Genomic DNA, 12,124 nt, shown 5'->3' on the forward strand with positions numbered 1-12,124 from the left:
TTTTTACATCCCATGGGACAGGTTTTGATCAGATGACATTAATATTATAGGAGCAATGGGACTGAATTTCAATAATATAAAAAATTTTTTTAAATTCTATAATCATTTTCAATCATACTTTTCAAGAAGGATGGAGTTGCAAAAAATTCCTCAAGAGCTGCTGACTTCAAAAACTCACAAAGTTGCTTCCCAGGTTGGAATAATTCATCTCAGGATCCATACTCAAAAAAGGAGGAAGGCCCTTGAAATCTAGATTTAGGCCAGCACGTGATGTTCAATGCCCTTGCTGCTGCTGGATTAGGGGGAACTGGCACGCCTGCCATAATCAAGGGAAGCTCCAGAGGAAATTCCAGGCCACGCATTTGGGATAGAGGAAGAAGGGGATCTGTTTGAATACAGGACCCTGTATTCAGGGGAAGGCATATAGGACTGCCCATATCCTTTAGCAAGGAATTGAAATTCCTTTCCTATCTCCACAGGGCTAAGAAACTTTCTCCAGGATGTGAGAAATCACTGTCTAGGACAAAAAATGAAACTGGCTCCAAGGTGAATGAAGTAATAGATATTGATTATATTCCTGCAGGAATTGTCCTTGGACAGACACATGGTACAGAAGCCAGATCAAGCAGTTTTATCCTATTGCCAGAGTACACCCACGTATAGATAATATCTCAGTGTAAACCTTCAGGCAGAAGCAAACAGCCAGTTAACCCAGGGTCTGTAACTGATGTCTCAGCTTGATTTTATAGATTCTATTTAAAATGACCTACTCATCTTAAATGGCAGTAACAAATTTGAATCAAAAATTCTTATCACAATGTATATACTTTATATGTGTACGTATATATATATATATATATATCTTTATCTTGCCAAACATATATTTGCTTAAAAGACTTTTTTATAGAGAATTTATGCAAGGCAAGAGCTCACATGGAAGTCAGAAGTAATACAAGGGCATTCTCAGGCTTTCTATAAAACTTTGGAATTGACTATGAGACTTGAGAGATGCTGGCAAAGGACCTCCCAACATGGGGTACGGGTCCATATCTGAGAAGGTGCTGTGTTCTATGAGCAAAGCAGAACTGAAGTAGTTCAAAAGAAATGCAAGATGTTCAAATTTAGAGGCATTTCTACTCTAAATGTTTTTGTGGACTATTTGTGCCTAACCTGTGATAAAGCATTTTAGACTTGTGTTGGTCTAATCAGCTACACTTGGATGGATTGTACCTTGACTCCAATAAAGTCATGTCATTTTGGCTCACTTCAAGAACAAAAAGCCACCACCAATCAGTATCTATAATAATATTTTTGGAGTTTTTGATTTGTTTTCTCTATTATTTTGGGTTTAGCATGGCTACTGTAATTATGAGGGAAGTCCCATAGCCAGTTGAGATTTTCCTAAGTCTTTCACTTATTTCCATGGGAATAAGAATTCTGGAGAGGGGTGAACACTAAAGGAATTTATGCTACCCACTTAGTGGCAATAATCACACACTTTTTTTTTTGTTGGTACTTTTTGTTAAATCAGATCTCTTATGATACCCTCCTCCTTTGATCCTTGAAATATAAACATTATAAGCATAATTTGAAAGGTCAATATTTACTTTTATCTGTTTAAATTGTAAATTTTTCTCCCAATGGCAATAATCAATTAACATTATTAATTAATCAACATTTACTATGTGCTAAGTGGGCACTATGCTTAGGAGCTGGGAATACAAAATGAGGCAAAGGACAGTCCTTAAGGAGCCAACAATCTAATCAGAGATAACAACCAAATATATACAAAGCAAGCTACATAGAGAATAGGGCTAGGGGACGGGTGGCTTAGGGAAAGCTTCTAGAAGAAAATGAGATTTTAACTGGAACTTAAAGGAAACCATGAAGGTCAGGATGTTCATTAGAGGAGAAAAGGTGTGCCAGACCAGGGTAACAGCCAGAGAAAATTTGCCAAAAGCTGAGAGATGAAGTCTTGTTTGTAGAACATTCAGAAGGTCAGTGTCTTTGGGTGGAACAGTATATGTTGGGGAGTAAGGTAGAAAAGGACTGGAGGTCAGGTTATGAAAGGCTTTCAACATCAATAGAGCAATAAAAATGATAAATGAGGTGCACTGGAGCTGTGTGTGTGTGTGCACGTGCATGTATATGTGACCAGATTAGATCTGTGCTGTAGGACTTGAGGCAAAGCAGATCTATAAATAATTATTACTATAGTCCAGGTACCAGGTTTATACCAGTGATGGCAGTTATTGGCCATAATCTAGAATGACATATTTTTCCTTTTTTCTTTTTCCCTTTCTTTTTCTGATGTAATTGGAACTTATATATGTTTTAAGAAATTTATTCATGGCCCAGATTTATTTGAGAAGCACATTTAACATATCTGGCTTTACCTTCTAAATCTTTTTGTGTTGATGGCTTTGATCCCCAGTAGTTGCTTTTCAATGAATTCATGGATATTTCTATAACAATTGCATACTGGAAAGGAAGGCACCAGGAGGTGAAGATGAGGTTCCTTAACCAATTATATTTATATACTTAAAATTATAAAAAGCTATGTCTCCTGCCAAGTTATATATGGGGCACACATCTATGTGACAGTGTCTATGACACTGATGTTGTATCGCATTCTTGAGTAAGCTGCCGTTTATCTTTCTGCTTGTGTTCTATGTTGACTTTTTTATTGGCAGTAACTCAGGAGGATTCTGAATTTTCTCAAAACAGAACAGGGGCCATCTTTTACTTTTCTTTATATCTCTTTTACCTTTTTTGACAGCCTTATTAGTTCAGGGCACATAGCAGCTCTTAATAAATGTTTAGGGCAACTAGGTATTGAAACAGATAAGAGTGCCCAGGTCTGGAGTCAAGAAGATTGATTTTCCTTAGTCTAAATCTATCATTAGACACTTAATACTTATATGACCCTGGGCAAATCATTTCACCCTGTTTGCTTGAGTTTCATGACTGAACAACAAAATAAACATTTATTGACTTCCCAGATAGCTTCTCTCTTTTATACAAACTATTCTTTTACCCATTGGGTCATGGAAGTATACAGGCGCTGTTTTGATTGATACAATTTGGAGGAAAAAACAAGATTGCCCTTTCTTAACGCACCAGAACCAAATGGAAGGTTTTAACTCTCCTTCCCTTACAACAGTACTGGCTTCTATAAAGTTTAATTTGTAGAAAATTGGTTAAGTCCTCTGATTTTCTCAGTATGGAGAACTCCCAGGGTTGATTTCTAGGTCAGCTTGATGGCAAAGTGGATAAAACCCTGGCCTTTTAGAGTCAAAACACCTGAATTCAAATCAGAATTCAGACATCTACTAGCTATGTGATCCTGGGCAACCTCGTTTTGCTCAAGTTTCCTCATTTATAAAATGAGCTGGAGAAGCAAATAATTACTCCAGCATCCTTGCCAAGAAAATCCCAAACGAAGTCATGAAGAGCCTGACACATCTGAAATGACTCAAAAATAACAACAATCTTCTCTACCTTAAGCAGAATTTCAACTCATCCTCCTGCAGTTACCTAGAATACAGAGAGGCTGTGGCTTATTCAGGAAAGCTCCTATAACTAGCTTGTTTGCTAGGACCTATCTACACACTCTACCTTTCTAAATTTTCTACCATGGAGTTTTCAAAGTGAAAGATGTCCCAAAGTGTATCGGACTTGCTCATTAGTGAAGTGGCTGGATGGCGCTGGGCATAGGCCTCTGGATCCAGATGATGATAGAGGTTGTAATGCCGGAGAAACTGAGCTAGACAGAGAGTGGAGAACAATGTAATAGTTGATTAAATGGAGAGATTTTCTGGGACCAAATGATCCATGTTTTAATAGACTATCTTCTCAGAGAACCCAGCCCCGAGTATGGGGATGTTCTAGGATACATATTAGATGTACGGGATAGCAAGACGTTTTTTAGGATAACAAGAACAATGACATCATGGGGGAGGTACCCGGATGGGGATAACCTGAGGGGGGAGGGGCACCTAGGATGGCACAACGGAGGGAGGTACTGGAGAGGTTGCTGATATTCTAATGATGTCTAAAGACCTTTATCCTGCCCAACATTTAGAGGGGATGGTGGTAGCCTAAAGATGGAGGGCTGCTGTTAGAACAAACGACCTTCGACATCGCGGTTATAAGAAGGGCGTCCACCACAGGGCTTATTCCTCAGGCACAAAAACGGACGGGCCGGGGCAGAAAGCTCCTTTACCGAGTAAGCTTGGCGGCCGGCCCGCGTTAGGAGACAGCGAGGGAGGCCACCTTGGAGAGCCCTGCTCCTCCCGACCCGACTCGCTTGCCTATCGAACTGCTCCGAGCGTGGAGACGAGCATTGTTCTGAGGGCCTCGTCCCGAGGTGGAAAAGCCGGGCGTACGTCGGTCCGAGGGAAAGACCCGGGTGCGGCCCCCCCCCCCCCCCCAGAGCGAGCGCGAAGCCCGTGGGGCCCCCACGCCTGGCTTAGTGCTGCAGAGCTAGACAGGAGTTTCGGGGACCCCATAAAGCGCCCGCCCATGTACAAAAATAAAGGGGTCTCCGGGTTGAGGGTGGGGAAGCTCGGCCACACCGCCGGGCTCCCGAAACATCACAATCCTAGGCACCGCGCATGCGCGGGCGTTGTGACGTCACCTGCACGCGGCACAAGGCGCGCGAGGCCCGCCCACACGCTCCAATTCCCCCGGAGGCCGAGGGGCAGCCGGACGTTCAGCCCTAAGCCCTCCCCCCAAAAAGTCAGAATTGTCCGAGGCGCACTCGAACTCGCGGCTAAACAGCCGCCCAGGGCTGGGGAGGTGGGGGCCGGAAGAAGAAGCGGTTGGGCGTGGCGTGGGAGAGGAGGAGCCCGAGGAGAAAGGCCAGGCCCACCGGAAGCCGGAAACGAAGGGGCGGGGCGGGGCGGAAGGGGTTGGGCAGCGGGCGGGGAAGCGGCGGAGGGCGGAACTCGTCAGCCTCCTCCGCATTCTCGCCGGGCTCCTCTTCCCTCCGACCCCCAGCTTTCGGGGTTGAGCCACGCAGGCAGCGTCCCGCCTCGGCGCGTGACGTTATCGCCGTCGCGGTTCCTCCTCCCCTACGTCCCCTGCGTCTCCGCGTCGCTTGGGTCGGGCTGGCCGCGGGCGCTGCCGCCATTTTGCTCGCGCTGAGCTGAGGCGGTTGCCGTCGCGACGTCCGCCGGTGCCCGGAGCGGGAGAGACGCGCGAGGCCTTCGTCGCGGGCGGCTCCCCCTCGTCGCCGCCGCCGCCATCATGCCGTCGTCGCCGCTGCGAGTGGCCGTGGTGTGCTCGAGTAACCAGAACCGAAGCATGGAGGCGCACAACATCCTCAGGTAGCCTAGCTAGGGCCTCCGCCCCAGCCCCGGCCCGTCCCTGAAGCCAACCGCCGCCCCCCGCCCTGTTCTCGCCCTGCCCCCGCTCCGAGGGACCTGGCCCGGGAGCCGGCGGCCCCCGGCCTCCTCCGACGGCCCCTCCCCCTCCCCTCCCCCAGGGGCAGGGTGGGGGCGGACACACCGACTGTTGGCTCTCCGGCCTCCTCGCGGACCCCACCCCACCCCCACCCCCCTCCCCCAACGACTCTACTGGTTTACGAAACCCCTGGACTGTCTTCATTGGCAAGTGGCCGGGCCGAGGGAGGGGGTCGTCGTGGGTCGCTTTTAGCCCCCCGAGACCCTCTGCCCACCAGGCCGGGATGTAGGGGGGGGGGGGGGGACGAGGGAGGCGAGATCGGCCCCTTAGCCTCGGGCCGGCGCAGAATGGATGTGTCAGCCTGGGGATAACCCTTGATTAAGCACTTGGTGTGTGCCGAGCTAAGCACCTGGGATGCCGAGAAAGGCCCAACAGGGGTCCCCCGAGTCCAGCAGGACCCCCTCGTACACACAGGGACCAGATGAAACTGGGTAGAGATTTAGGGGGGAAGCTTGTCTGCGTGCGGGCCATTGAGGCATCTCGGGCTGGGCCGGAGCTGAGGTGGGCAGGAACCCGTCCCGGGGGAGGAGGGGAGCGAAAGTCTGAAAGGGTCCCTGGGCCGGGTGGGAAAAGGAGCGATGGGATGGAAGCCCCTCGCCGAGAAGACACTTGCAGCGGTTCTGGCCCTTTTGGGGGAGCCCCCTGTCGCTCACTGTCGGTGCTGGGACGCCCCACCTACTGAGGCTTGGTCCGGGGCCCATCCCGGACGGGTGGTTTTAAAGGCATTTAAAAAGCCCAATGCCAACACCCAGTTCTGTTGTCCAGAGTTAGCAAACTTGTGTATGAGCCTGAAATTAAACCCCCAGCGAAACAGGTTTGACAATGAACCCTGAGCAAACCGTTCCCGGTGGGGGCTCGGTGACGGGGCCGGCATCCAGAGGACCGGGCAAGGCTCCATGTGGCATTATGCTGGGGCCCAAAAGAAACCGGGGAGGGCCTGAAATGCTGCTGGGAAGCTTGGGGGGAAGGAAAATGGGAGAGTACTGGAAAAGGTAGGTCAGAGGTCGGGTTAGAAAGGCAGTTTTCTAAGCTTGGCAATGCCTCAAAAGAAAGGTTTCATATCTGCACTGATCAAGACCACTTCCTTCCTGGCAGCTCCCCGAACTGGTGCGATCACTGGACTACTAAAAACCAAAACAAGCCCCACCAACCAATACAAAACAAGTAAACCTAAGGGGGGTGGGCAAAGCAGGGTGGCCTCAGAACTGGTTTGGCAGTTGGGGAGCTCGAGGTGTCCAAGACTTTGCACTGACATTCACTGTCAGTGACTGTGACTAGGCTTAACTAGACAGTGTCACAGACCATTGTTGGGGGGGGGGGGGGGCGGGGCACCAAATTCATGGGAGCAATTTCCACACAGAGATGATTTGAACACAGTCTTGGATCCTGCTGTGAGGAGATGCTCTCTTGTAAAAACCGATGAGAAGGAAGAATGGGGATGGGTTAGAAAAGGCTGAACACAAAGAATCCTGCTGGGGATGAGAAGAGAATTGGCCGGTCTTGGAGAGGGAGGACAAGGGTGCTCAGGTGGAAAGTTAAATGCCATTTTAGGAGAAGAATCTGCTCAATCTTGGCTGCAAAGTCCTAGTGAAAGAAGGGAAATCATGTGAAAGAAGTTTGGGAAAAGGCAGGTTGGAGCCAGATGGTGTGAAAGGCTTGCATAAAAAAACACAAAGGCCCACAGTAACAAAATCTGAATTTAAATGGTTTTCTTAAAAATGTTTTGTTAAATTTTATGTGTAAGATTTTCAGAACCCTTGTAGAAAGTAAACTTGTGTGTAATTTCATTCTTTTCCAATATATCAAGTGCTGATTTCTGGGAGAGAGACTTGTATTCTTACTTGGAGTACTAATTACATTACAATTTCAGCCTATCTCCTGACTCAGTTGCTGCATGTTTAATAAAAGTTGAATGCAGGTTTGGTTCAGTTTCTTTTTGCAAATAATTTTTAGCAGGGTTTGGACCTGTCATTTCATGACGAATATGGGAAAGGAAGCTCCCTCCCCTTACATAGCTCTCCAGATGGGCCAACTCTGTAACTTAGTGCTGAGTTACTTGGCGTCCTGAACTTAATTTGCCCATTTGTCGATTTCTGAGACAGGTTCTGAATCTAGGTCTTCCTGTCAGGAACTGTCACCAAGCCCCTCTATAGTTTGTCTGCTCTCTGAAAGCCTTAACTGCTTCGAAACCTCTTTGCAAAAGAAATTGAATAGTCTTCATTGCCAATAAGATTTTGGCATTGATCATATACAGTATTAGCTCTGAAAGGAACCTTACTCATCACCGAATTGTAGTAACATGAGATTGAAATTAGATAATTTTTAATTACCTAAAAAGAGGTATGAAGGAATTCTGGGCTTGGGAGTCCAGAAGAAGAGTGCTGGGTATGAGTATTTCTTTTAGACAATTTCAAATTGTATTCCTAGGAAAATCTGTGGATTTTAGGCAATTTGCTAGGATTTAGTTATTCTTACGTGGTTGCAATTTATGTTAAATAAATCTGTAGATTTTAGAGTCTCGAAAGAAATTGACAAGAGATTGAAATATCCATACTCTACATAAAATCGACTTTTTAATTAATTTTTTTGAGGGGGACAGAATTCTAAAGCAGGATATTTTGAAATTAAAAAGTTGCTGTAAGTTAAAAATTTGCAAGTTTGTCATTCTTGTCTGTAATCCCAAAGTTGTAGGGTTTATGTAACAGTTAAACAGTCAAAGCTTATTTTTAAGCTTCATTTGGGGAAAGATCATAAATTTTGACTTTAAGACAATGAGATTTAACCCTATAAACATCACAGGACCACAATATTTATTTTGCTAGATCTTGTCTACATAGCCACCTCTGTTTGCACTTCCATTTTTCGTGATACATGATAAAATTGACATTTTTCAGTTAAAGGTGGTCTAAAATGAACAATGTAATGTAGAAGACAAATTACTGTTATATTTACTGATGACTTGAACCTTTTCAAAGACATTTATTCTGCCAGTTGGGCAAGGATGCATAGAAGCAGCATGGAGCATGTGCTCACATAGCTTTTTAAATCCCACCAAAGGGGGCAGCTAGGTGGAACGGTGGATCTAGAGCATCAGCCCTGAAGTCAGGAGGTACCAAGTTCAAATGTGGCCTCAAACACTTAACACTTTCTAGCAAGATTAATTTGTCCTTTGTACTTAGATTTTAATATCTAAAATGGTTATTTGATGGCTTGTTTTTACATCAGTCATTTCTGAGGAGAGGCACACTAAATAAAATTAAAAACTGTTAAGAAAAAGAACTTGGAAGGTAACTTCATTTTATTCTCCCAAAAATTTAGGATGAAGATGCTTAAAGTAAAAATTCAGATTGATAGCCAATATATGTCCATAAATTTGAAGTTGATTTTAACCAAATTAGCTTGGTGTAATTTTAGGCACAAAATGGTAGTTATTTAAATCTTTTGAGTCCTGTATTTAAATAAGGTGCTTCAGATATTTTAAAGTAGTAATTAAGAATGGTATGTATAAGGCACATTGCAAATTGGTGATTGTGTCCTTTAGAGGACAAAGTCAGAACTTTGGGTCCCCCTAGCACTGACATTTTTAGTCCTTGGATGTCTGGCCCTACCCTCTTATTAGACTGTTTACTTCACGTTCCTGTGGAGCCTATGTCTAGATGAAACCTCTTCCTGTTTTTCTGGACAAAACATCCCCATTTCCTGCCCAGGCCTTTTAACCTCCAGGATTGATTTGTGTGTCTCATGATTTTTTTTTTTTTTAACCTGGGTGCCTCTTTTTATTCCAATAGACAAAAGTACCTTGAATTCTGAAACTTTTTTTTTTAATTGACATCTGTATCCCAGTACTTGGTCAGTACACAAGAGATTTCTTGAATTTGTGGGATTTAGGATATTTTCTTTAATTTTTCCAGTCCAGTAGCAGTTGGATATAATTACTGTGTATATTTGTATCTTTCCTGGGATGCAAACCTTAAATCTTAATATTTTATTATGTTCAATTAAAAATTGGAGGGGTTTGAACAAAGATTTATCTTCTTTAACCATGAGTAAACATCTGACCTTGAACATTACCAATGACAGGTGTTCATTAAAAGACCTACATGTAAATAATTGTTTCAGTTTTATTTCACACTTCTCTTTACACAACCACACTACCTGCCTTCTCCCACCTCAGCTGTTTATTGGATTTGTCTCTCCTATGACTGTATAGTCTCCAAAACTAGTTCTGAATACACTTAAAATCCTTTGGTTCCAGCTGGGGTGACAAAGCTAAAAAAAGCCTTCCATCCCCAATCTCTCCCTTGATCGCTCTCATTCTGCACTTGGGCTTTTCTGTAAGATTAGGTGGGAGAGGAAAAGAGGGGGAGACCTTTTTTCTGCCAAGGGCTTTTTGAATATAATATTTGTGGGCCATACAAAATCAATTTACAGAATTCAAGCAGTGGGAGATGCCATAGCAAATGTTTTTGTGGGCCTCATATGGTCGTCATCCTGGAAATGATTATGGAGTTGCTCTATTTCTTCCCTTAGAACATGTTAAGCCCCTTGAAGGGGAGGGATTGATGATATTTTATTTAGTTTTTGTAATCCAAATACTTGATAGATACAGAAGATATTTTTCTTTGTTGAATATTTGCTTTTGGGATTTAAGTTGAGTCAGAGACTTAAGTCCAGGTGTAAGTGAAATTCTTTTAAGAATTTATTGGGGTGTGACCAATTTCCTTAGAAACTCATGTTCTATGTTGTCCTTAGGGAATATGAAGGCCCTCCCTTTGGAGCCAATTAATTTGAGTTGTACTTGAGTGCTGAAGAACTGCTTTGTACAGGGATTATTGACTATTAATTTTTAAGTAATATTATTTTTCAGATGGTAAAAATAAGATTTTTTGCATTTGTAATGGCCCATGATATTTTCTTCAATATACATTTGAGGAGTTGGGAATATTAATCTTTTATTAATGACTACAGCATTTTAGGGAGAAAGATGGTATAATAGCAGATGAGTAAGTCTAGCTTTGGACTAAAAATCTACATTGGCTGGGGAGGCAAAATCAATTTGTAAATTAGATAATATACATTTTAGTTAAGTTAGAGGATTCAAAGGGTCATAGATTTCAAGGCAACCTAGATTAGCTGCCTCTGCCTTCCCATTCTGGAGGAAGAAGGCTCAAAGTATCACTATCTCAAGGTGGCAGCTGACCAGATTCCAGTCCAGGTCTGTGATTCATTCTCATATTCTCTCTCTCTCTCTCTCTCTCTCTCTCTCTCTCTCTCTCTCTCTCTCTCTCTCTCTCTATGTATATATATGTATATATATGTATATATATGTATATATATGTATATATATGTATATATATGTATATAGTACTTCAGTCCTGTATTGCACCATGATGACTATTTAACTGTAAACATTACAAGTGAAAGACCAGAGTTATCCTTTTGATCTCCTGTTAAAACTTGGCAAAATGGGAGCTGGGGGTCAGAGTATTCTCTCAGTTGGTTTTCTGAGGTGTTTATGGTTGTGGGTAATGTCAACTGTTTTGGAAGGGCTAGGTTTTATTTCTGTACTTTTTTCAAACTACTTACATTAAATAGCAACTGTTTTCAAATTTTTGTACATATAATTGCAAAGGATTTAGCCATTTGTGCTCTGAGATTGTGAAATAATTTAGTTAAAACCTACAAAGATGAATATAGTTTACATTTATGATCTTAACATTAAAATCCAGCAAAATTTCATCTACATTTCCCCTCCCGGAAGCCATTAGTTTATCAAAACAGGACATCGGAAAAAGTCTGAATTTAGATACCATTATTTTACCTCTGCAAAGAAGTTGAGTCTAGATCTTCAACCAATTTAACTTTTTTGAAATAAAAGTTACATTTTCCAGGAGTACTATTTTTGTCATCTTAAAGGTGGTCATGTCAACTGACTTATCAACGCATTCAGTAAAATTCAAATTAATGTTTGGCTAAAGGAAATGGTTTGACATGAAATCTTTGCCATTTTATATTTCTGCAGCCATCAGGAATGTTAATGCTCAACTGTTCTTTGTAATTGACGGTTTACCCAAATAGCACATGTTGTCATAGAATTTGCATCATTGTATGAGATTGGAGGTTCATCCTTCAACAAATACTGATTAACTGTTTTATCACTGGAAAATTCTATTGCTTGAGAGGTAAAAAGAAACTTCTAGATTCTAATTAGTGTCTCAACATCTCGAGCACAAAATAGAAGACATCTGTGGTTTATTTTAAGATTTTTAAATTACCACTAAACAGTTCTTATAGCATATCATGACTTCATTTTTTCAGATTAGATTATCTGCAGAATTCTTTATTGGTAGAATTGTTTTTCTAATTTTGGGGTGAAGTCTTAAAATACACGTACATTTAATATTCAAAACCGGGAGGGTTCTTAATGGCATCAACATTTTACTTTTTTTTTTTTTTTTTTTAACAAAGTTTTGTAAGATAAACAAATGTTGATGTTCCTTTTTAAAATTTAATGTTATTTAACATTTCAGGAAGTGAAAATTGGAGACAAAGGTTTTAGTAAACATTAGCCATATTACTGTAGTTTGGGAAATGCATAACAAGATAAATATGCATAGAACAAAACCTGGATAAATGGTAATTTGGGATTTTTAAAGCA

The 12,124-nt window shown here is 42.5% G+C and overlaps 1 protein-coding gene across 2 annotated transcripts in view; it reads left to right on the top strand.

The window, feature by feature from the left end:
• Nucleotides 1-5,100: 5,100 nt before the first annotated feature.
• The window catches only part of SSU72 (SSU72 homolog, RNA polymerase II CTD phosphatase), a 42,285-nt gene continuing 35,261 nt past the window's right edge, over nt 5,101-12,124 (top strand). For both annotated transcript variants that reach the window (XM_031963038.1, XM_031963039.1), the window contains exon 1: nt 5,101-5,330. In XM_031963038.1, coding sequence (XP_031818898.1) covers nt 5,251-5,330 — 80 coding nt within the window. In that variant the 5' untranslated portion in view covers nt 5,101-5,250. The remainder of the gene's footprint in view (nt 5,331-12,124) is intronic.

Source organism: Sarcophilus harrisii, chromosome 3 (genome assembly GCF_902635505.1).
Source record: "Sarcophilus harrisii chromosome 3, mSarHar1.11, whole genome shotgun sequence".
Lineage (NCBI taxonomy): Eukaryota > Metazoa > Chordata > Mammalia > Dasyuromorphia > Dasyuridae > Sarcophilus > Sarcophilus harrisii.